Below are 25,903 nucleotides of genomic sequence, written 5' to 3'. Positions count from 1 at the left end.
ATTTTATGGAGAAGGCCTAGAAAACCAAAGAGGAAAAAAAACACCATAATCTCAGCACCCAAAGTAACTATTGTTAGCATTTTGACTTATCCCTAGTCTATACAGACCCCCATATTCACGCATACCCATATACCTGTTACTTCCTGCCCCATAAGTTCTGGTTTATAACTGCTTTTTCCCCCCTTTAGAAATATACTATGGGCATTTTCCATGTCGCTCAGTATCCTTTTACAGCAGAATTTTAATAATGGCTTAGAAGTCCGATAGATTAATCCCCTTTGAGTAATCCTTTTTCAATTTTTGGTCAGACAAATAATTCTTTGACTTACTCCTAAACTGTCAAGAGACCCAAGCCAGGACTGTTTGTTCCTTTATTCCCAACAAGGCCTACTCAAGGCAAGTAGTGGGTTTTTCAACTGCAATCCCAGATATCTGGTATATATTTTGGAGGGTGGCCTAGACTCCTTGGGCAGAAATAAATTATAGAAGGAAGCAGGCGTGGTGAATGTGGGTCTTTCGGAGACATCAGCCTGTCTCCTGGACTTGCTGTCTCCACACCCAAATAAACAGGCTCTGGGAATATTTCCTGTCTGGTTTGTACTGGAAGGAACTCTTCAGCAAAAACCAGCATCCAATGCAAATTGGATGGCCCCTCTCTGCTCATCGGGGGGGAAAGCAAGAACCTGAAAAAGTCTCCTGAGATGAAAAGCAGACACTCATAAAACACTGACTCCCTCCCTGTTTACCAGACATTCAAAATGGATGTGCTAGTGGTTTCCTGAAAGCAAAGAAAAGCTGGTTCATATTCTAAAGCCTTAAAGGCTTTTGCCTTTGAGAAAAAGAGCAGTGTTTTCTAGGCACCAACACAGCACTCCAGTAAGCCGCCATCTTGCTTCCTAACCTGAGGGACCTCTCCACATCTCTAAGAAAAGATATAGTATTGAAATCCGTTTCTTACATACTTTTTTTCCTGGTGGGAAAATGGGTGCATCTGTTTGAAATAGAGTGATGTATGATGGTGGCATTCATTTGAGGCCTTATTAAATGATATCATGGTCAGTGAAGTACAGAAATATCTTAGTCCTGCCCTGGTCCACCGAAACCTCCTCCTTCATGAAGGACAATGGCAAGTGGACGTGAGGACTGACATGGCCAGTACAGAGCTTGTCTCAGACTCCACTAGAGAGCACCCCACAGTGTACTGGGCTAGAACACAGAACCTTGCCCCAAATTTTGGAGCTTGTGTATCTGTCTTAGCCCAGACCCACCACCTTACCACCATCCATGCCGTTGTATATAATACACAGAAGTAAAGAGATCAAAAGAAATGCTCATGGGAAGAAGCAAAGAGAAAGACACAGCCATTCCCATGTGGAAACCTTTCAAGAATTAGTGACTCTGGGGGCGCCTGGGTGGCTCAGTCAGTTAAGCGTCTGACTTCAGCTCAGGTCACGATCTCGCGGTCCGTGAGTTCGAGCCCCGCGTCGGGCTCTGGGCTGATGGCTCAACGCCTGGAGCCTGCTTCTGATTCTGAGTCTCCCTCTCTCTCTGCCCCTCCCCTGTTCATGCTCTGTCTCTCTCTGTCTCAAAAATAAATAAACATTAAAAAAAAATTAAAAAAAAAAGAATTCATGACTGCCTGTTAGGCCACGTGGTCCACACTGCGTCCTGAAACTGACCCTTCTCTTATCCCCTCACCCCCATCACTGTTCCCTCCCTCTGGGAAGGAGACAAGCTAAGGTCTCCACTTTTCCCATTGAATATAATCAGCAAGATGTATCCAGAATCTTAAAATATCCGTCCCCTTTTGGCTCAGTAGTATCAAATATCACTAATGCTTTTTATAGGCTAAGTAAGCACTTTGTAAGTATTAATCTAAGCCCCACAGCAAGCTTCTATTTTAAATACTACTATTTCCCCCTAGTTTATTGATGGGGAAACCGAAGTGTGGGGGAGTTGAGAATACTGCCCATGATCCAAGAGCTGGTGGCAGGGCCTATATTTGCTATCAAGCAACCTAGACTCCATTCTATGTTGCTAAGCATTAGAATATGCTGCCTGTCAGCAAATCCATTTATAGAACAGGGGGTCCTAAAAAAATAATCTAGAGTACAGAAAAAAAAAACTGATACACAAAGATGTAGATCTCAACATTGTGTATAATAAAGGAAAAATTGGAAATTAGTTAAACAACTGGAGCCAGTTTGGTAAAGGAAGGTACATGAAATATTATTAATCCATTGAAACAATGTGTGATGACTTATTGGCTAAGTAACGGGTGCAAACCTGTGACTATTGCAGACCCACCCAAATCTTCTACAGAATACAGACAGCAGGTTCCTCCAAGTCGTCAGCCTGCCTCCCACCACCCACGGTATTAAGGAGGAGTCAGGAGGCCAGGTTCCCAGCACAGGCTCTTGGACAGCTCACCAAATGGACACCCAACCCCCTGCCCCCCGCCAGATGAAAACTTCAACCCAGGGCTCGAACCACTCACCATTCCCATCTATTTAATGAGCGCTGCTAGCATTTGCCGTTGGATAGGCATTGCTGTCAGCATCTCCTGTGTATTCACTAACTCGGCCTCTACCTAGGAATTGGGTACTGCTGTTACACTTTCTCTTCCTCGGACATGGGAGACACCGTAGCTGGGGCACACAGCTGAGAGCTCGTAAAGCCAGGACTCAAACCAAGGTGGTCTCTTAACCAGAGCCTTCTGCCTTAACCACCACCCCACACACCAGCCATTTCCACACAGAGCCTGTGGTGGGAACATCTTCTGTCCACCAGCCCATGGGCAGGGATGTGTGTGGCCCCGTGGCCAGCACATTCCTGCATTGAAAGTGAGGCATATGCAAGACTGTGGGCCTGCAAAGAGGATGGGGTAGAAGCAGAGCCTGGGGCAGGAGACTGTGGAGGGACAAGATGTGCCCCTGCTTTGCACACAAACCCCCTCTACTCTCCTGCCCCTCAAATGCAAGCAGAGACATACATGTAGGGGCAGGGAGTATATGGGAAATCTCCGCGCCTTCCCGTGAATTTTGCTGTGAACCTAAAAAAAAAAAAGGCTACTGAAAAATTAACTTTTCAATCTCTACTTATTATTTTACTCACTGCAATCTGGTTTCCATGTCTTATGCATTGCAGAAATTGCCTGCAGTCATTTTTCTAACTCCCAAGACCAGTGTTTATTTCAGGCTTTTTCCTGTTTTACTTCTTTGGCGTATCTGCCAGTTCTGTCTCCTCTCTCCTCCCCAAGAACCTTCAAAATATGTGAAAAATCAATGAAGGGAAATACACTTTTTCTCTAGCTTTCCCAACCCCTGAATCCCTTTCCTGTCTCTCCCCACCCATTAAGTATCTGAGACCCCATGGATTTGTCTCTGATGCTCTTTTCCCCGTATGAGTATCCTGGCTTCAGACCCATCATTAGGTTCCCACTGTTGATGTATCATTGATTCCCTATGAACAAATCATTGATTCTCTCAAACAAGTCTTTTTTTTAACCTCATTCAAGTGTCCAACCACTATTTCCTATCATCAGCTAGACAAACACAGCTGAGTGTCCCATGAAAACCTTAAGACCATGTTGTCCAATACCAAACTTGCTTTGATCCCTCCACCCTCCACATCTTCTATGTCTCTTCATTCATCTCAGATCCAAAGGAAATATAAGCAATGCCTTATCCATACAATTCATCTATTTGATGGCTATTCCTATTCTTTATGAGGAACAGATTTCCTTGGTCTGCGGACCAATTTTCTTGGCCTACCCATCAGATTGTAGCAGTGCAGGGTCTCAGCCTTGGGAAGCACTTTCTGGAGAGATGACCAAAAGGCAATCCCCTTTTATGCTATCTAAACCAGATGGCATAGCTTGACCATTTACTTGAGACAGCTCAAGAGGGAACACAAGATGGCATTAGTTCTATCACTAAATTTCCACCAGGAAAACAGTCAGGGACTTAAAAGTTGGAAAACTAGTTAATCCCCAGAAAGGCAGATTTTCCCAATGGGTCACTCTGAAACCTGCAGTCATCTTGCTCCAAGAACACACAGAGTCTGTAAGCCTCTGAATTCTGATGCAGAACAAAGACCTCACTGTTGTTACCTGAAGGCTGAAAACCATTTCCACTGTGTCCAACGGCGGGAGGCCTACAGAGAGGAATTATGAAGGTTTTCCACCAAGGGCTGCCCTTGCTCTCGGTGGAAGGGAGGCGAATACTGACTTATTTATATTTTTGGACCACGTTGGCAGCAGGGCCAGGCAAAACGCACAATAAATTTGAAACGTTGGTACACGTAGGAAAAAGAGACCAATGGAATATTTGCTTCCCTAAGAAAATGCACTGTTCACTACAGTGAGTGCTTGGAAGGTGGGCCAGAGGGGGATAGCCAGCTGGGTGGCTACAGAGGGATGACTTCAGAGCAAAGTCAGTAAGGGCTAGGACGTTATTGTAATGATGACAGTGATAACGATAATTAACTTACCAATACAAAGTGCACATATGAAATATCCCTTCTGTATCAGCCACTGTATTGATTGTTTCCAGGGAGCCTTTTTTATCTTCCCAATAATGGTGGCAGATGGTCATTATGACCCCCAATTGATAGGAATGGGGCGCTCAGAGAGACGAATGAGCTCGCCCCCATCACATAGCCGGTAAACGAGCGAGCCTCAATTCAACCCCAGACCCACATGATGTCATTTGTACACTTGGCGGTACCGTGGGCTGCTGTGGGAAGCGAGGACTTCGGTGAGGTATCAGTCCGTTCAAGGCCAAGGATGCGGTAGCTTCAGCCACTGAGAGGCCCCACAAGAAGGCAGAGTGGAATGGGGCCAGAAGAACACTTGGTCTGAAAGAGGGGATGGAGCTAGTTCAAGATGAGATCACACACTAGAAACCAACTCAGAGAAGTAGCTGCCACAGGCCTGGAGCAGAGCACAAGAAACTCAGGCAGGGGTTGTTGTAACTAAGTTTGGAAGAACCCAAAGAAATCAGAGCAAACGTAGAAATAGTCTAAACGGAGCTGATCGGGCACAGCAATGTCAGGGCGCCTTCATGGATTAAACGGGGGGCTGTGATCTCTTCTTGCTGGTCATGAGAGAGGTAGGGGTAGGGTCTTCTGGGTAAAGCAAAACTTTCTAGCAGCAGAACTGGCTGCCTTCGTGGGGAGTGAATTCTCCATCATGAGAAGCAGTCAAAGCAGAGATGTGTCTCTCCCAATCTTGGGATGCCATTGTTCTAATCCCACCACCCTGACTTTACCAGAAAATGTCACACTGACCTGTAGGTAAGCCCACAGAGCCCCAAATCCCTTCGTGACTGGGTGGGGTGGGCCCACCCCTCAGCTGAGGAGACCAGCTGTTGAAAATTCCAAGAAAAGCCACTTAACTCCCTAAGGCTAGGTCCACCTTCTATAAAACAGGGATAACAATGCCTTCCTTATAGGCTTTGTATGAAAAATCCTAGCACAGTAGTTAGGATGAGATTAATTGAATCTAAATCACCACTCTCCTTACTCTAAATCCTTTTGCTTGAACCACTTCATGGAATAGACATTTATTAAATGCCTACTATGCATTATTCATTGCATTAGACACTAAAATTACGCCATCCGACACGGGAGTGGTTAGCCACATATGGCTATTGAGCGTTCTATTGGACAGTGGGTCCAACTGTTGATCTAGAAAATCAGCAGAGGGGCGCCTGGGTGGCTCAGATGCTTAAGCGTCCGACTTCGGCTCAGGTCATGATCTCGCGGTCCATGAGTTCGAGCCCCGCGTCAGGCTCTGTGCTGACAGCTCAGACCCTGGAGCCTGTTTCAGATTCTGTGTCTCCCTCTCTTTCTGGCCCTCCCCCGTTCATGCTCTGTCTCTCTCTGTCTCAAAAATAAATAAACGTGAAAAAAAAAAAAAAGAAAAAAAAAAAAAGAAAATCAGCAGAGAATAAGTCAAGATCTGTGTCCCAGGTAAAAAATGTGAGGGAGACTAAACAGTGTAAGATGTTTAGAAGTTCTATGATAAAGTATGATCAGTGTGGGTGCAAAGAGGACCAAACCTGTAAGGTTGAGGTCAGGGCCAGGGTGAGTCTGAGGACCTTATAGAGATACGATGCCTCATGCATCCATATCACGGTCATTAGGGAAGCCTAAGTTCCCTTGATTGATGACGTACTATGACAAGATGTGGCTTGCATGTTTTATAGACATGTTCTAATTTTCTCAACATTCTGTTAAGACAGATGAGGAAGCTACAGTTAGGAGAAATGACAAAGTCTGACCATTGTCACACAACTAAAAAGTAACAGATCTAAAATCTTAACCCCAGACTCTCGGAGTCCTTGCTCCTTACCTATATCCAATGCTATCCCATCTTAGCAAGGTCTTTGAACTCTCTCCCTAACCCCCATCCACAGCCTTCTCTTCAAATTCCCTGACACTTTTGCCAGTCATAGCTGCAAGTAATAGGCCTAAATATAAATGACAGAATTTGTACACAATCCATAACCAATCTTTCCTTCAAGCATTTCAACCTCCACCCTGCTGTAATGAGTTCTGCCCTATCACTCCCCTTAAATTCTGCCCTTGACCCCCTGAACACAGCCTTCAAAGATTTCAGCCGTGAGTATTAACGGACAAACAACGATGAGGACAGATGAACTTGTTTGTTAGACACTCTGGAAAACAGCAGCTTAGCGCAACTTTAAAATAGCAGCCGGTGGAATAAACACATCAGTTACACAGGGTGGTCAGGAGACATGTTGTAAACAGCAATTTATTAAGGAAATTTAAACTCTGGTGACAGTTTTTAAATCCTCACCAAAACACTTTCTGACTAAAGACAATATTTTTATAGTTCCTATTCCCTGGCTATAAATGTGCACTTCTTCTTAAATAGCCCTTTCAGAAGGCCTGGTCCAGCCCAGGGGATGAGCTGATGACATCATCATGCCCCACAAAAAAGGGATTGTTCAGCCTCCAAGGACACTGAGGGAGGAGGTCTGCCCTCCCCAAGAACAAGGTGGGGACAAGGCCACCTGCCCCCAATACCTTTGATGTGTGTGTGTAGTCCTTGATGTGATTTTCTCCCAGATCATTGCCATCTTCTCCCCTGTTATTCCTGTTGAGGTGTTGGGGGGTGGAGGCTCACCCAAAGGGGAAGGCCATGTCTGATGTCAATCAGCATTTGGGATAAGGACAAAAACCCTTACATTAAGAATATTCTCAGATCCAACCCCCATCTTCTCCCAGCCAAACCTGCAGCCATTTAGTTTCCAATGGTTTTTCCCTAAAGGAGGATGAAGTGGACTTAGAATCTCAGCGGGAGGAAGAGAAGTTAAAAGGAAGCTCCCATCCCTGTCTGGCCTCAGTGCCAGGCACCTGAAAGCCAATCCGAGCTTCCCCAGTGCTGAGCGGGCTGGTTTCCTAGCATGACTCCAAATGTTCTTACGCCAAATGAGTCTGTCCCTTCACTCTTCCAAGACTTGAGTTGCTGTTTCCTTGGTCAAGTGCCTGGTTGCTGGAGCCTCAGAGCAAGGGAGGGAAGCAAAAGCAAAACCATCCCGCCACACATTAGTAAATAGTTGAGCAAACACAGTGTGCAAAGTAGTGTGCTGCATGCAAAGTTGAGCTAACCCAGCAGAGCCCCTGCCCTCTGGGAGCTTACAGCCTAGCCAGAGAGACAGACATTCAACCCGGCAGTCAATTAAGTAAATACATTTTTAAATGAGTACCAAAGTATGAGAAGGGCTGTAAAGGAAGAAGGGTACCTTCATGGAGAAAACAGAGTAGGACTCCCTAGACTATGCAGATAGGATAGAGAAGATATGTCTGAGAAGGTGAGTTTCAAGTTCAGATCTGGAGGACAAGAAGGTGCCAGTCAGACTCACTTGGACTCACACCAACAGTTCAAGGTTGGGAAGGGACTGGGTACAGTGACAGAGAAAAAGCACGTGGAAAAGCAGAGTGGGATGGAAAGAGAGAATGGGATATGGCTCAAAGTTGGCAAAAGACCTCCACAAATGGACAGTCATGAGGACAAACCAGGTGGGTCCCACCAGGCAGGAGGTCTTCAGAAACCAAGGTAAGAAGCCTGGGTTTCATCATAAGGACAATGGTAAGATTTGGAGGGTTTTAGGTCGGAGAGTGACAATCCCTTTGGTGATATGTGGAGCGTTCACTTGAGTTGGGAAGGAACAGGGTGGCTGAGCTGCGTTCAGGACAAGAGGTCTTGGTGACTTCCGATGGGACGAAGGGTAAGAAAGAGGAAGCATGCATGTGCGGGCAGAAACCACAGCACTTGCTGTTGACAAGGTCATGAGGAAGGGCATTGCAGGCAAAGGAGGGTGAGGTGGGGGCAAAAAGACGCCTAGAGTTTCAGAAGTGGCCCCCTGAATGGGCTGGAGACATTAACTGTACCAGGGAGCCTCGGGAGGAATGAGACTTTTTTAAAATTCATGGGAGGTTAATGGGGGAAGAATCTAGACTTTCATTTAAAAATTTGTTTTAACATTTATTTTTGAGGGACAGAGATAGAGCACGAGCAGGGGAGAGGCAGAGAGAGAGGGAGACACACAATCCGAAGCAGGCTCCAGGCTCTGAGCTGTCAGCACAGAGCCCGACGTGGGGCTTGAACCCACGAACCGTGAGATCAGGACCTGAGCTGAAGTCGGACGCTCAACCGACTGAGCCACCCAAGTGACCCCAGAATTTCATTTTAACCATCACGAATTTGAAATGTCTCCGAGACATCGTCATGTGGGCAATTGCAACAGTGAATCTGAAGGAGGAGACCCAAATTGAGAGGTAAATGTGGGAGAATTCCAGACAATTTAAAGCCACAAGAAGGATTAAGATCACTTAAGGGAGACAGTATAGGAGGTTAGACCGGCCAGGGGAGAGTCCTGAGGAGTACTAGGCAGTGTAGGCAGGGAAGAAGTCAATCCTCAAATATTTTTTAAAATTTATTTATTTATTTATTTATTTACTTATTTATTTATTTATTTATTTATTTATTGAGAGAGAGAGAGAGAGAGCAGGGAAGAGGCAGAGAGAGTGAGAGAGAGAATTCCAAGCAGGCTCTGTGCTGTCAGTGTGGAGCCCAGTACAGGGCTCGAACCCACAAACCATGAGATCATGACCTGAGCCAAAATCAAGAGGCAGATGCTTCACCGACTGAGCCACCCAGGCGCCCCTGAAATATTTCATTACAACAAAAAGCTTGGACTTCGGCGAAACTCTTCTCTGTGCTACTGTAATGGTGGATACGTGACATTACATGTTTATTTACCAAGATCCACGGAGCTGCACAACACGGAGTGAACCCTAATGTAAACTGTAGGCTTTAGCTGACAGCAATAGATCAATATTCATTCATCAATTACAACAAATACACCACACAAGCACAGGACTTTTTTTTGGTGTGTTTTTTGTTTTGTTTTTTGCAAGATGTTAATAATAGGAAAACTGGGGAGGGGGGCAGGGCAAGCTCTCTATACTTTCTGCTCCACTTTTCTCTAACTGCTCTAAAAAATAAAGTGTATTAATTTAAATTTAATTTAAATTTAATTAATTTCTCTAACTAACTCCTCTAAACTGCTCTAAAAAATAAAGTGTATTAATTTAAAAGGACAAAAGCATAGGCTTTCGAGTCTGGCTCCAAGAAAACAAATTCAAAAAAATGCCAGAGGTTCTCCTGGAAAAGAAGAGCCCAAAACAATACAGATTCATTTTGAAGGAAAAAGATAGCCTTTTGTTACAAGTCTAGTTCGAACACAGCAGAGATCAAAGATCCAAGAGAAATCGTTAGCTTTCCCCCACCATTCTGTAGCTTGAAATCTCTTCTCAGAGTAAAGGATTTGAGAAGCTGGCCAGAAGTATTTCCGATCAATTATACGATCAGTTATAAGACATTGATCCTTTTCCCTATTCAAATCAAAGCATCTTTTTTCTCAGGCCAGGTCAGAGGAGAGACCTCCCAGGGTCAATCAAAATGAGATTTTATTTACTTTTTTTATTTGTACCCCCAAACTAGATTTTAAATTCTACTCTGACTCGACTGGCATCTGAGTGATGAAGAAATCCACTTAACTGTCCTGAGGCTCAGCTTCGATGATCTATAAATAGAAAGAATACTTATCCCATAGCCTCGCTCTGAAGACAAAAGAGATCTGGTATTCCATAAATTGTATGTACTGTTATAATTAATGGTAAGGATATTACAGATATTATTACTGTTATTATCATTAAGCACTGGGCACTGTGCTAAGTGTTTATAGCCACTATTCACTTAATCTTTCCAATAGCCCTGTAAAGTAGGCATTCCTAAGTGTGAGAACGGGCCCAGGCAGGTTCAGTGAGTTGCCAGAGGTCACACAGCTGATAAAGAGGTGAAATTAGAATGGGAAATTTCCTCAGCTTCTTTCCACAACGCCCTCAAATGTCTACCCACCCGTAGACTGCCCAAATCAGTATGAGGAGCCTGCATTATAAGTAAAACCTTCATTCTTTATTTCACACTTACTAAATTATGTCAGACTTTTCTCTATCAAGCGGTTTTACTTTGGTATCACTATGTGGGAAGGGTACAAAGAGGCTGTGACAGGAAGGCAATGAAGACAGATTAGACTGGTTTTCCCAGGATCCAGAAGGAATCAATCACCCCTTGATTTTTCCTGTATTGTCTGAAAGAAAGAGAGAGCGAGCGAGAAAGACAGGAAGGAAGGAAGAAAGAAAATAAATAAATAATGAAAGTCTGGAAGTCCCTTGCTTTTCATACAAAAGCCTATCTGGTCCCCGGTACTTGTCCTAAAAAGCCCATTGTTAAGGTAAGAATAATCACACCGAGTCTTCCAGTTTATTCTTCTGTGAATTTCTATCTTCCCTTCGAAAGTATTTTTTAAGCATTTGGGGTAATTTCAAAGAAAAAAGTGTTGGCCGATGGGGGTCTGCAAAATAGCTGTAATTGATATTCTACATTAATTCTTACGGAAATAAGTCACTGTCTTAATTTTCTTTTCATTCTGAGGTGTGTTTCCCCCAAATACAATTCTTGGTTAATCCACAAAATCCTAATAGAAAGGCTTCTCCTTTATCACAGACTCTCCACTCTAGCCATTGCTGTGAGTGAGTCATTCCCAAGTCCCACTGGAGCTGTATAGACACTTGAGCATGTGTAGACTCTGATGGCGCGCGCGCGCGCGCGCACACACACACACACACACACACACACACGCAGTAGCTTTCCTAGTTTTTTGTGTGTGCCTTTTTTTTTTTTGCCCTGAAAACCGAAATGAGTTTCCTAGAACATTAAGTGAACTTCGGAGGTCCAAAGCAAGGGCTTACAAACTGAGGTCCTCACAGAGAGACTCCAAACTTCCTGAACTTGAAAAAAAGAAAAGAAGAAAGCAGGTAAAACCCTTAAGCTCTTAGTTAACTCTCATACACTCTGAAAAGGCAAGTCAAGTAGAAAATGTAACCGGAATATTTAAAAAAAAAAAAAGTCTAACCCGAGACGCAAGAACAAGGGGCCACCTTATGCTGTGGCCAGCCGAGGAATTGAAACATTTCGTCAGCAGGACGCCAGCCAACCTTCACACGCACTTTTATAAAGCTGGCCCACGCCCTCCAGAGCAAGATGAGGCTGCCCAGTCCACTCGCCTCTTAGCTACTCCAGAGGAACTGGCAGAGTGGTCATCAGACTTACCCAAGAGCCATGGCAAAGAACGGGCTTGTAATTTACATCCTGGTTATCACCTTACTCCTGGACCAGACCACCAGCCACACATCCAAATTCAAAGCCAGGAAGCACAGCAAACGCCGAGTGAAAGGTAATGGGGCTTTTCACTCCAGCAAAATTCTAGGATTGCTCAGTGTGGGGAGGGACTGGGCAGTGCTCATTTCCCAGCTCTGCCGGGAAAACTGTCTCCGGTGATCGTGCCATGCCATCATGTGGATATGGCATTTCAGAAAACAGAGTGACCTTTTAATTCTCTGGGACAGTTTGATACTCCAAGGAATCAGCAGTAGGCCTTTTGTTTTTAACAGAAAAAGTTTCTGTATTGTACATCCTTTGTCAAGCGAGCTCAGCCACACAGAATGTTCTTTAGAGAGAGTCAACATAGATATGTGGATATCTGGTATTATGAATGAGGGATCGAGTAGACTAGACTGATTAATAGAGTATACTGTCTCATTCTTAGATATTGTATAACTGTTCAAATGTATTTGTAAGAGAGCTATACTCTTATTAAATGTATAGGTAAGGATAGAGTTATTGTGATATGGCTTCCGTTTCATCACTGGTTATCACGTACGTATGTCTTCGTACCCCTGACAACATAAGGACAGTCTATGCAACACACTTAGGCTTTTTCACATCAGAGAGAAATTGAACCTCTTTTTAAATTTAAAAATATTTCTTCATGTGAAGTCACATCATGTTCGAAAACACTGTAACGCAAAACTGAATCTTCTAGCAATCCCCAAATCTGGGTGGCTCGAATTGAGTGAAGAGGTAAGAAAGAAAAAAACAGGGGCACCTGGGTGGCTCGGTTGGTAAAGCGTCCAGCTTTGGTTCAGGTCACGATCTCACAGTTTGTGAGTTCGAACCCTGCATCGGGCTGTCTGCCGTCAGCAAAGAGCCCGTTTTGGATCCTCTGTACCCCTCTCTCTCTGCCCCACCCTTGCTCTCTCTCTCTTTCTCTCAAAATTAAAAAAAAAATCCTGCAAAGAACAAAGACAACAGTAATTTATTTGCAATATGCTGAACCATAGCAAGAGGAAAAAAGTATCAAGAGAGAAGCAGAGTGATCCCCTGAGTTATTTTCATTTTCCTCTCAGGATATTTCAGGGTGAATATAATGACACTATTTCCTTCTCAAGTTCACTGCCTTAGTAACAGAACATACCAAGCGTACCCATGGAGTTCAAGCCTGGATTTGACACACAGCATGGCCGGGGGGTTGGGTAAAAAGGAGACTTGTCTTGTGTCCTGCTCTGAATATATTACAAAGTGCCCTTTTCAGGGGGCATTTATTTCTAAGATTTAGGTCTGATGCAAGGTTTCTTCAGGGGGAATCTCTTTTCCTTATAAAATAAATACTCCAGTTTCCTGTTCCCTCTATTGGATGGAAGGTTAAAATACTTCTCACTTATGATAAAGCATTTGGTGAAGATGAGAACAGGGAGAGCAAAGACACTGTGTGATGGGGCATTTTCATTGCTAGAGTCTCTTCACCGCCGGGAGGCAATGGCAAAGGGGTGACCATGGGGGGAGGGGTGGGGGATGGGGTGTGAACACGCGGACGTGTGTGTGTGTGTGTGTGTGTGTGTGTGTGCGCGCGCGCTGCGCGCGCGTGCTGTGGGGGCATTTCTAAAGCCATTCAGCTCAGGTGGCGCCGAGCTCCCCCAACCCACCCCCACCCACTTGCAAGAGCTCACTCAAGCTTCTTTCTGTGTGCCTTTTAACTGACTGGGGACACCTCGTAAACGTCAGCCTCCCCAAGGAATTTTTGCTGTTAGGTCAGAAAGCAGATTCTAAACCAGTAAGTGAAGCAATAAGCATGAACTTACCGAACACTTCTCTTTCCACCAACACGTACAATTTTAAAATATTTTAAGTACCTGGGAATGATACCAAACTTTAGAAATGCAAAAGGGAAAGCCATTTTTTTCTCTCCCAACCCTCTCCACAGAATTACCCACTGTTACCGGTCGGGAAATAATATTACCAGAGTTTTTCTAATGCACAATGAAAACTTGATATTTTTAAACAAATAAGCATTGGCTATTAATTTCTTTCATCTATTGGATCCTGGCTATCCACATAGGGCATACGCCCGTCCCTTTTACAGCCGCATAATCTTCCATTGCAAGGCTGGATCGTGATTCATGTACTCTGTTCTCTCTTGGTGAACTTTTGTCTGGTTTCCATCTTTTTTGATCCAATGCCTAGGTGAATGGCTTTGAACACATATATGGACCCCATGCTAAGGTAGGACGTTAGGAATACACCTCTAGGAAACGCAGGTTTAGCACACTCTCCAATTGTCTCCCAAAATAATGGCATCAACCCAGGCCGCCTCGGTCTTCAGAGTATGAGAGTGACCCCCCCACACACCTGGACAGCTTAACATCGCATCATCGGCTGAAGCTCTGCTAACCTAACCCCAAAACAAAACATGTCTCTTAATTTGCATTTCTTTGATGGTTAATAAGGTTGACAAAAGATTCCTTTTTTGGTTGTTAATGAGATTGGGGTAGAACTCCTATGTGTGTCTCCTGGTTGCTTCCCAGGAATTATTTTTGCATTTCTGTACCAAAACTACTTTTGGAGAAAAACATCAAGAAAATGAAAGGAAGCTTTTTTCTTTTTTAACTCAAAAGGGTTATTGAGTGATTTAACTCCAAAAACAAAAGTTCCGTGGTATTTAAGCCATAGGTCTTAATAAATTATGTGTCATAGAAATGAATAAAATGTAATTTTTACAGTGAAATAATTGTTCCCTGCATTCAGTGTATACAAAACACATCCACGTTTGTCACAAAGGACAGAAGGCAAAGCCAAGCGACCTGGATAATGATTGCCATAATGGACTCTCAGGAGTATAATATTATTCATGTGTCTTCATGTTAATTACAGTTTACAGCTTCCCTGTGGAGGGCACTTATTTACACAGAATGGAGCAGGAAGCTGAGAGGGAAGGGAGGTGACATTTGTATGGTTGACAACTTCAAACTTGGATGCAAGTCTCCCGCGGTCTTTGCAAACCTGGCCTCCAACAAACAGTCGATGGGCTTGCCTTCTGAATGCACCCTTATATTTACTCTGGATTGAATGGTCTCCTTGAGCAAATTCATGGGTTACTGTATTTCTGAGCTGAGCTACTGGATGCTTTGAGGACTGATGTGCACTATCAAGTGAAAAGGAGGTGGGGTCCACTCCCGGGTACCCCAGAAAGCATTTTCCTAACCCAAATGTGGGACCACCTGGCGGGCAGATTGCAAGTTTAAGAGCAGGATGAATCAGTGTGCATAGACTTGGGACCATCCTGAAAAATCCAGGACGGAACACAGATTCCCCATATGGCATCTACATAAGGAGGCAGCTGGGGACAGTTCATACCAAGCTTCAAGCATCTCCTCTAAGGCCATGTGCCAGGGCCCAGGCAATTACTGTGCAAGAGCAGATCAGAGTGATGTGAAGAGAACATACTTGGAGGGAGAGAGATTCAAATCCCAGCTGCACCGTAGCGGCTGGCGGATGTATGGCAGATTAATTCGGCTTTCTGTGCCTCTATTTCTTCTGTGAGCGGAGGATAGTGATGGTGTCCGTTTCATGGGAATATTGAAAGAATTAAGCTCCTGGTGCACAGTATATGCTGGCTCTCAATATTGTTTTTTTTTATTATTTCTTGCAATTTATTATAATTCCTGCCTTTGAAGAGCTCAAACTGTCAATATCTAAGGCAGTCCCTATCAGTCCTAGGATCTTGTTTATTCATTCTATTAAGCATCAGGAGCACCATGGACAGGAAGACATATGCAAGTGCAAGTAAAAAATAATTATGGATTAAAGTGCTCTCAAGAAAAGTGAAAGGTTCAAAGAAAGAGATCAGCCTGATAGATGCTAATACAGAGCAAATAACGAGAAGAGGCGTCTAGAAAAGATATTTCAGCTCAATAAGGAAATGGACAAGAGTTGGGGCAAGTGTATTCCAGGCGGGAGGAAGCCAAAGGAAAGCGTCCGGAGATGACATACGTTGCTCTAAGATGCTCTGAAAGTCAACAGGTTGGATGCCTGATGGAGGGCGAGTCCCACAGGATGGGGCTGGCGAGGCATAGCAGCCCTGTCTCACAGAAGGACCTTCTGGTTTTATTAGCACAACCAAGCTCTATGCATCTTCCTGGCCGACTTCCTTTCATGCGTTACTTTTCATGTACACTGGGGTCAGTTTCATCAAGACCACCCCCACCTTACATTCTGGATCCCAAAGTTTTATTTTGTTTTACTTTTATCTTACTCTAATCAGATACTTTTCATTCCTCCTACCCCACCCCACCCCCTCGAAAATATCCCCCAGAAAAGGATGGAGACCTGAAGACTCAAGTTGAAAAGCTCTGGAGAGAAGTCAATGCCCTGAAGGAAATGCAAGCCTTACAGACAGGTAAGACCCGACCCATCCCCATCGATGCTGTGTCTCAAAAGAGACAGGAAAAGAAATTGTGATTTGCCAGCAATTCAAGCCACACCTAGAGTACACGTCAAGTCCTAGGTGACACCTTTTTATTTGTATTTAATGTTTACTTATTTTGAGAGAGAGAGAGAGAGAGAGGGAGACAGAATATGAGCAGGGGAGGGGCAGAAGGAGAAAGAGAGAGAGAATCCCAAGCAGGCTCAGTGCTGTCAGTGCAGAGCCCGACATTGGGCTGGATCTCACAAACTGTGAGCTGAAATCAAGAGCCAGACGCTTCACCTACTGAGCCACCCAGGCACCCCTAGGTGACATCGTTTTGAAAGAGACATTGACAAGCCAGAGGTGTGTCCAGGAGAGAGGATTCAAACGCAGGTGAGACAACTGTTTTTGGGAAATCAGCTTGGTTTTCCACTCCCTTCTCCTATATATGGCTGGTATAGAAATAAAAACAGGCGTGTCAATAATGGATTTTAAAAGTGTGTTCATAATTCTTCTTTGATAGGCAATGAAACAGAATTGAAGCAAGTATTAATGGGCGAAAATAATTAGCATTCATCAGATGGTTATTACGTGCCCATTGGGAGATCTGCTGAGGTTCAACTAAATACAGCATCACAGGACTCACTCGGGCCACACTGTGCATCAGATGCAAATGGAAGGACATTGGTTAGAACCACAGCTCTGCCAAAAGAGGGCAGCATTTAACACTCTTCTTTGCAAGGGGCTAGGGCTCCCAAGCAGTGGATGCAGCTGTCCAAGCTGTTGTCCCAGAGCTACCCTTCTTGGCTCCCAGGCGTAAGGAAAAGGGAGCCACACTGCGTGGGTTCAAGAATAGCCCTTGCTTGGGGCGCCTGGGTGGCGCAGTCGATTAAGCGTCCGACTTCAGCCAGGTCACGATCTCGCGGTCCATGAGTTCGAGCCCCGCGTCAGGCTCTGGGCTGATGGCCCAGAGCCTGGAGCCTGTTTCCGATTCTGTGTCTCCCTCTCTCTCTGCCCCTCCCCCGTTCATGCTCTGTCTCTCTCTGTCCCAAAAATAAATAAACGTTGAAAAAAAAAAGTCTAAAAAAAAAAAAAAAGAATAGCCCTTGCTCACAAGACTCATACCCCCGCGATCCAATACCTCACATAACAACTCCAGAAGCAGAATTTCAAGGGTTCTGCAAGAGACCTGTCCGGTTACAAGAGTTAGCACTTTCAGGGAAAACTAAAGTTATGGCTTCCTATCAAGGATTTATAACTCCCAGGCCAGCTAAATGTTACCAGTTCAAGGTTATTTTTACCATAAGCGATGTTACTTGATACTACTACTGACTATTCCCTTTATCGGGCTTCCAGGAACAGAATTCGAAAGTTAAAGGAACGTCAAATGCCCATGCAGGAAGCAAAAGGGTTTTATTAATGCTTTACCCACAATTGGGCACTGTAAATACTTCATAAACATTAACACATTAATCCTCCAACAATTTATGAGATAGGTGCCATTATGATTATCGTCATTTTATACATGAGGAAACTGAGGCACAGATAAATTAAGTATTTTCTCCAACAGTTACACACCTAGTAACTGTTAGAGCGAGGTTCTCCAATGCTTTTTTTTTAATGTTGTTTTATACATTTACTTATTTTTGAGAGACAGAGTGTGGGCAGGGGAGGGGCAATGAGAAGGGAGACACAGAATCTGAAACGGGCTCCAGGCTCCGAGCTGTCAGCACAGAGCCCAATGCGGGGTTCAAACCCACGAACCGTGGGATCATGATCTGAGCCGAAGTCGGACGCTTAACCGACTGAGCCACCCAGGCAACCTTCTAATGCTTTACCCTAAAACTATCTTTATGTTTGGTTTATCCTGGATAACCTAAACAATATTACCAGGGCTGAGTTATCTATGTAACAAAATCACTGTCTCTCCATATGTCAGCTCAGACTTTTGTCTGTTTTGTTTTTTAAATCATTATGAAATACCACCCGGTCCCAAAAGTTCCAAGGAAATTCAGCACACAATGAAGCTATACAAACTAGCAAGTAGGTATATATCAAAGCAGCATGAGACTAAAAATCATGTTTTGAGGGTGGGGTGGGACAGAGGTGGGTTTATGTAATTGTGATCATCTATACCACGTAAGTTACATTTTTACATACTAAGTTGTTACAATAACAACTTCTATAAGCCTCAATAGTAAAGACAAGAGCAATACAATCTCATTTCATGGGACTGCTGTGATTATGACACAAGTTCATTATTATAAAGTGCTTGGCATATAAAGTGCTGACACATGCAAAATCTCCAATAAATGTTAACTCAGCATTATCATCACATATCATTCATTCCACAAATATTAATGGCCGTTTTCCAAGTCTAGCCCTAGATGTCTAACATTCAAAAAGCCTCTTAATATATCCAATTTCACATCTTTACAGTCTGTCTCCGAGGCACAAAGTTTCACAAGAAATGCTACCTTGCTTCGGAAGGCCTGAAGCACTTCCATGAAGCTAACGAAGACTGTATCTCCAAGGGAGGAACCCTGGTGGTCCCCAGAAACTCTGACGAGATCAACGCCCTCCGAGACTATGGTAAAAGAAGCCTGCCAGGTGTCAATGACTTTTGGCTGGGCATCAATGACATGGTCACCGAGGGCAAGTTTGTTGATGTCAACGGAGTCACCATCTCCTTCCTCAACTGGGACCGTGCACAGCCTAATGGCGGTAAGCGCGAAAACTGTGCTCTGTTCTCCCAGTCAGCTGAGGGCAAATGGAGTGATGAGGTCTGTCGTAGCACCAAGAGGTACATATGCGAGTTTATCATCCCTTGATACACCCTTTGCAAGCTCGGTCACGATTTATAGGCTGATGGTTCACAAGAGGAAGTCAGAATTGTCACATGGGCATCTGTGCCCGTAGGAATACAAGAGATATCCAATTTCGCTATCACGTTTCATTGTGATGTTGCCCTCTGTGGGCTACAGATCAGAAAATAATGATCCACCTACGTGCACACTGTTAATGTGGCTTCTGCAAAATGGGCTCTCAAATCCTCCCCAATTTCCTAGGCCCTCTCCCTTATCCAGAAACCAGGTCTGTGTTAAAAATACAAAATCCAGAAAAAACAAGCTTAGGCTAGAAGATTTTCTCTTGGAAGTTTAGCAGACATTTTATTGATGAGACTTCTCTAAATCAGAGATTCAGGGTGCGGTATAATCTAGAAACCTCTCCGCCTGGTGCCCCATCTGTTCCATCCCAGTCACAGCCCCTTGCTGGCCCGTTAACCTTTCTGAGTGGCTGCATCCCCTGGTGGGACTTGTACTGTGTCTGCCGCTTCAGAATACAGATTTCTCAGAAGTGTTCTGATTTAACTTTCTTTTCTTCAAGACCCTCTTCCTCCACCATATATACATGCTGAATCTGAAAATGCTCAGTCATGATCTGAAAAGGAGCATATTTGGTCAACTTCTAGCCCCAGCATTACGTTACGATTTCTGACTTGAATGAGTAACCCAAAGGCAGACTGAATGGGGAAGTACAATAGGAAAAAGAAAATATGTCTACTTTTCCCTTGCTTTCGTATCGTTATCCTCCTGGATGAAATGGAGAGCTGATATTAAATATGTCAGCTTCCTTTTTTTATATACTTTATATACTTACATATATTTCAACAAGCATATATTTAAGTTTATTAGGGGCAATCTATCTTTGGAGGTTGAACATTGGATTTCAATAGTACTATTTTGGAGTGATACATCTATGCAATATTTTATTCTGTCAAATGCTATTTCCATTAACTAGTTTAACCAGATTGTGTAAAATAACCTCATTGCCTAATAAGAAATTACAAAGCTTAGGCTTCTGGGAAATGGGCTTCTTAGAATCCAACAATTCTAAGTATATTATGTTCTTCAAGTAAGTGTCATTTTTTCCCTTAAATATTGGGTATGTCTTATGAGCAATATCCTTCTCTGCAAACATCAATTACATGTGCTTGGAATTAAGTTTTAGTTTCTTTTACTGCATAATAATAAAGCCTGAGTTCTGATGGATGTGAATGTATTTGGATGTTGATTATAGTTATTCAAACTATGTTGGTTTATATCAAACTTGGCACAATTTGGGGGGAGGAAATACCCCGTATCTGACTGAACTGGTGATTTAGATGTCTTAGGAGAATAACTTTATATGACAATAAAGACTTAAAGTCTGGAGGGAGGAGGGGAATATTGAAGAGAAAATTGTACCTACAACTGGTTTTGGTTGACCCTGACCAACTCTTTCCAACACAACCAGAATCTCCTTAAAGATTATGACAATAATGAAATTAGTAGACATTAATGGTATTCCATTCTGATCATATCCCAGGTACTGTACCAAATTTTACATGATTCCCATTAACCTCCAGAACAACCCTGGGAGTTAGGCTCCAGAATTGTTTCATCCCGCAGAAGAACAAAGTGAAAAAAGAGAGATGTGGTGACATGCCCCACATCACGTGCCAGGAAGTAGTGGAGTTATGAGCAGAATCTAAAACGTTGACTCAGATCCTACATCCTTGGTAACTATGGGGGAACTGAAATAATATCAAGCCTGTTCAAGTGGGCAAGGAAGTGGACTCTAATCAATTTCTTTTTTGGGCTACTGTTTTAGTCAAACAGATGACCTTTTTTTTAAAAAAAATTTTTTTTAATATTTATTTATTTTTGAGAGACAGAGTGAGACAACATGAGACTGGGGGAGGGGCAGAGAGAGAGGGAGACACAGGATTGGAAGCAGGCTCCAGGCTTTGAGTTGTCAGCACAGAGCCTGACGCGGGGCTCGAACCCACAGACTGTGAGATCATGACCTGAGCTGAAGTCGGACGCTCAACAGACTGAGCAACCCAGGTGCCCCGAAACAGATGACCTTGATAAGTCTGAGATTGTTTCAAAAGGGTGAATAAAGACAACCAGCGATCATCTAAATCAGTGTCAGAGTTTGGGTTCCCAGGAGAAGAGACTTACAGATACTGAGATGATCCTTCTCCCAAGTACCCCAACCAGAAAGAGCAAGAGAAGACACTTAATTCAAAAGAATAGATGAAGGTTAGTGATGGGAAATCAAAATGAGTTCACCTGAGGAAGAGCAAGCAGATGGACAGGAGACAGAACAAGACAGAAAGGAGTGGATGAAGAAATTATCTGGTTTGCCCAAGGCCAAACTCATGATCTTGATTTCATTACTTCCCCAACAAATTATCCCAAAGCCACACCCACAAGATTCCCTAACCTAGGTTTCCCTTTGGTCTGTTTGGCTTGTGGGGCACTATTTAGGAAACAACAATTGGTCCTCAGGCAAGATTCATAAATAGGTCTTAACTCTTAGGCCAACTTTTCTGTCTCCATGAAAGCTACCGGACTAGGTAGAGAATGTGGACAAGCATCCTAAAGTCTGGTGGAAAGGGCAGCCTGAGAAATTAGTAATGTCTCTCACAAGTTCATGGTAGGAGGCCATCAACATCCATTAACATTGTCATCCCTCGGGTTAACACTTAGGCTTCCTGAAGATATCAATTATATTCAAAGCCCAACAGTCAAGGCCCTACAAGTTTTCCCAGGAAGCTGATTCTCATCTCTAAAACGGTGCTTGTCGAACTTTGTTGTGCTTCCAAATCACCTGGGAAATCTGTTAAATTGCAGATCCCAAGGGTCGGGGCTAAGGTCCCAACTTCAGCACTTCTACCATGAAGTGAAACCACGCCCACTAGATCACGCACCGCAGTCTGACTGCAAGGGCCTGAAGCTTTAGTTACTTGCCCAGAGAATCTCTGATGGATTCCTGAAAGTTTGTTTCACTTTAGCTCAAATGTCAAGGGTAAGATCTACAGTTCATCTGAGCGAAGAACAATACTGAGAGCAATTTTTCTACTTACCACAGATGCCATCCATATCATTAAATGAGGTACAAGGTAAAAATCAATTAATTAAAGGAAACATCAATAAGAGAGGCTCAAATTCATGATGTGAAGGAGAACTTATTGCAATGCTTAATGATTTCTTTCTCTTCCCTAGCATTGCTGAATAGCATTTCTTAAACTAAAAATAAAGTTATAGTCTTTCCTGCTCTGAGGGTAGTGAAAACTAATCATATCCTCAAATAAAGCACATACAATGAATGAAGAAGCCACAAATTCAGCTAGTTAAGCAGAGAATTTAATCTGATGTCAGAAATTCAGAGGGTACCTACTGACTAGGTATTTGCTAGGCAATATTGGAGGAACAGAAAGGAAGTTATGGTACCTACACTCAAGGATATAAAAACATAGCACACAGGAGGAGAGCAAGACTATCCATTGGAATCTCAGAAGAAAATACTAGTACTTCTGTTCACATATGGAAGCTATGTGGATTTACAGCTTATTAATATGTAGTTTAAATAGAATACCACAAAATGGTCAATGATTTAAATAAGTTTTTTTAGGGGCACCTGGGTGGCTCAGTCGGTCGAGTGGCCAACTCTTGTTTCGGCCTGGGTCCTGATCTCGTGGTTCGTGAGATCGAGCTCCACATTGAACTCTGCACTGGCAGCATGGAGCCTACTTGGGATTCTCTCTCCCTCTCTCTCTGCCCACCCGTAAAATAAATAAAATAAACACTTAAAAATAAATAACTTTTTGTGGAGAAACACCAAATTGAATATACACTAATGATAAAAAAAAAAAAAACACACACACACACATGAGCAAGCACAGATGACAATTCTACTCCTAGTGTGACTGGTTCCAAGAGTTGTACACAACCCAAGAAAAGCTCGGTGGAATCTTTTCCAATGGTTGCCCTCTGACACCGAACAACGAAACTCTTTCTGCCGGAGATGCTACATTGGAACAGTGAATTTAGGGCCTCTGGCAGAATTCTTCCCTTCCAGATGGATGCAATGTGCAGAATGAAGGAAAACAAAGATGGTGATGATAGGAAATGATGAGGTGGGGTTGGGGTGGGGGGAGAAATAAGCATGTGTATGTGTGTTCACATCATGCTGAGTTTATCATCTCTTAGGTCCCGGTTTCCGTTTCTGTAAATCCTATGAGCTACTCCAATCCCTTCAAGCCACACAAGACAAGATGAGTTATCTTTTCCATTTGAACTAGTCTATGTCGGCTTATCGCCCAGGTTAGGCTATGATCTCACAGAACTTCCCTCTAGATAGGCAAAATACACAAAAAATAAACAAGGTCTTTTCTGAAAAGGACATCACAAAATGTGGAAAGATCGACATGACAAAATGGCATCACTAAATGACATAACGAAAATAGCAACAGAAGGAAATGAAACAGGCAGATGGAAGATGGAGTGACCAGAGGGGGCAGTATTAGACATGACGGTCACCCCTTTCTCAGACAGCCCTCTCTCCACTGAAAGAGGGAATGGAAAAGAAAGCCACCTTAGATCAGCAGCAGGGAAAAAGTCCAAGAAAGAGAGACCCTGAGAGAAGTGAGTTACCCAAATCACCCAGTAAGCCAGGGACAGGGTAGGGACTACAATTCACTTTCCTGTCTCCTAATTCAGAGTCTGGAACATGGCAGTCCAGGTCAAGGTCAGGTAAGGCCATGCAACTTGGAGTCCCAAGACCCAGAGTCTACACTTACGACATATGGGAGGGGTTTCAAGAATAAACTTTGGGTCCCTAAACCTTGTCTATCAGTAGGAATGATATAGGTCATTCACAGCACTGTGAGCTCAGATTTGCAAATACAATTTATAAGCAAGCAAATACTCTAGATATGGCATCTTTATAGTTTTGCTGCATTATAAAACCAAAACAACTCACCATAGAAAGAAGTTGAAGAGGGGTGCCTGGGTGGCTCAGTCAGTTAAGCGTCCGACTTTAGCTCAGGTCATGATCTCAGGGTTCATGAGTTTGAGCCCCATGTCAGGCTCTGTACTGACAGCTCAGAGCCTGGAGCCTGCTTCAGATTCTGTCTTCTCCTCTCTCTGCCCTTCCCCCCTACTCACACTCTGTCTCTCAAAAATAAATAAACATTAAAAAAAATTTTTTTAAAGAAAAAAATTGAAGAGTAGAAAAAACATTTTAGAAATTATCCCTTATCTCAGTCTTTTTCATTTATTTATCCATTTAATATTTATTGGGCATATATATCCAGCAGGGTCTAATTCCACCAACACCCATGCAAAGTTGTAGAGAATACTTCATTAACCAATGTTATATCCTGCTTTATTTTACTTATAAATATAACCATTTTCCTAGCCTTTTCATAACGTACTTCCCATGGTTCTATAATATTCCAGTGTGTTATTCTTTGAGGACATACATGATTGCAATTTTCCAAACACATTTTTGATTGGAATTTTACTTGAACAACTAAATATAAATGTTTTATATTTATTTAAATAAATGGAAATTTTGCTTTTAATTTTTCTTTTTCTGTAAACAATGCTGTAATTAACATCTTTGTGGTGATTTTTTCTTCTTCTTCTTGACTTTGGATTTTCCTGCCTTGTTAATACAGATTTCCAGAGTGGAATTACTGGATCAAAGGGTAGGAATAACTTTAGACACTTTCCAACATGGCGCTAAGTTGCTTTCTAAAAAGTTGGTACACACTTAAGCAAAAGCAGGCCCTGTAAATGCCACTAACTTTGGAGTCAGTCTGTCCCGGGTTTGAATACCAGCATTTATGTGCTCACTAGCTTTGTGACCTGGAAGATGTCATCTTACCTCTCTGAATACTTCACCAATCTGTAAATAAACCAGAGTAAAACAATAATGTTCATAATATCCATAATATTTAACTCATAAAACTGTGAGGATTAAAAATAAACAGTTAAATTTTTTTTTTGGTAATGGTTCATGTGACAAACATTCATTACTCTACTGAGCTAAAAATAAATAAATTTTAAAAACCCAGATGCTGGCGCCAGACGGGCAGCACTGGTAAGAAGCCTCACGCGTAGCAATTTAACATTATTATTACATTTGGTATACTCATTTGGGTTACACAAATGGCAAGGTGTGCTAAGAACTGGGCCTACAGTAAAGAACAAAAACATAGAGGAGACCGGCATTAAACTGAAAAGTTACCAAAAGAACAGAATGACAAACAACGACAAACCTGTTCTGAAATACAGTGGGGGTAAAACAACAAGGCTTTAGAAGGTCTCAAGAGGTGACATCAGGATGTCTAAGGTGACCACGGCCTTGAGCCCGATGAAGGGGTATACTTATCAGCAACCACTTCTGGAACTATTTACGTGTTTGGGCGGTCTGCCTGCTGACACCCCAGAAGCCGGAGAGAGGTGTCAAGGGGCGGGGAGGGGGGGGTGGGCGGTGTGTGCAGGCTGGAGGGGAGGGGCCCTGCTCCGGGGTAGCATAGTGGTTGCAGCAGCGCAAGATCCCTGGAAGGGATGGGCGCGGAGACCACGGGGCCCAACGGCAGCGCCTCGGCGCCGGACACGGTGCTGGGCACGCGGCTGGCAGGGCTGCTGGTGGTGGCGGCGGTCGGGGCGGCCGCGGACCGGCCGCGGAGGCAGCGCGCCTGCTGGGCTCTGCTGGTGGTAGGGCCCAGGCCGGTGGGGCTGACGCGGCACTCGTCGCTGTCCGCTCGCGCGGGTGCTGAAGCTGACCCCGCAGGACGCGCTCGTGGGGCTCGCCGCAGGGGCGCCCGCAGCAGATTGCGCTGGACCCCGCCAATGTCCGCTACCTCTGGCCGAGAGGGGTGGATT

General features: G+C 43.7%; 1 protein-coding gene and 1 long non-coding RNA gene across 2 annotated transcripts in view; one reads left to right on the top strand and one right to left on the bottom strand.

Moving 5' to 3' along the window:
• The window catches only part of LOC128313158 (uncharacterized), an 87,379-nt gene that overhangs the window by 28,598 nt on the left and 32,878 nt on the right, over positions 1–25,903 (bottom strand). The gene's annotated exons all lie outside the window — the stretch shown is intronic.
• Positions 11,607–20,230, top strand: CLEC3A (C-type lectin domain family 3 member A). Its single transcript, XM_015082576.3, has 3 exons — positions 11,607–11,831; positions 16,086–16,169; positions 18,618–20,230. Exons 1-3 carry the CDS (start codon positions 11,717–11,719, stop codon positions 19,007–19,009), a joined length of 591 nt encoding a protein of 196 aa, XP_014938062.1. The 5' UTR covers positions 11,607–11,716; the 3' UTR covers positions 19,010–20,230.

Source organism: Acinonyx jubatus, chromosome E2 (genome assembly GCF_027475565.1).
Source record: "Acinonyx jubatus isolate Ajub_Pintada_27869175 chromosome E2, VMU_Ajub_asm_v1.0, whole genome shotgun sequence".
Lineage (NCBI taxonomy): Eukaryota > Metazoa > Chordata > Mammalia > Carnivora > Felidae > Acinonyx > Acinonyx jubatus.
The sequence above is the reverse complement of the archived record's forward strand: the minus strand, read 5'-3'. Positions and strand labels throughout refer to the sequence as shown.

Bases quoted from the DNA above. Each gene is read 5' to 3' on its own strand.
- CLEC3A (XM_015082576.3), top strand. From the start codon at position 11,717: ATGGCAAAGAACGGGCTTGTAATTTACATCCTGGTTATCACCTTACTC. The intron at 11,832-16,085 runs GTAATGGGGCTT...AATATCCCCCAG, and splicing joins CAGCAAACGCCGAGTGAAAG to AAAAGGATGGAGACCTGAAG. The intron at 16,170-18,617 runs GTAAGACCCGAC...ACATCTTTACAG, and splicing joins AATGCAAGCCTTACAGACAG to TCTGTCTCCGAGGCACAAAG.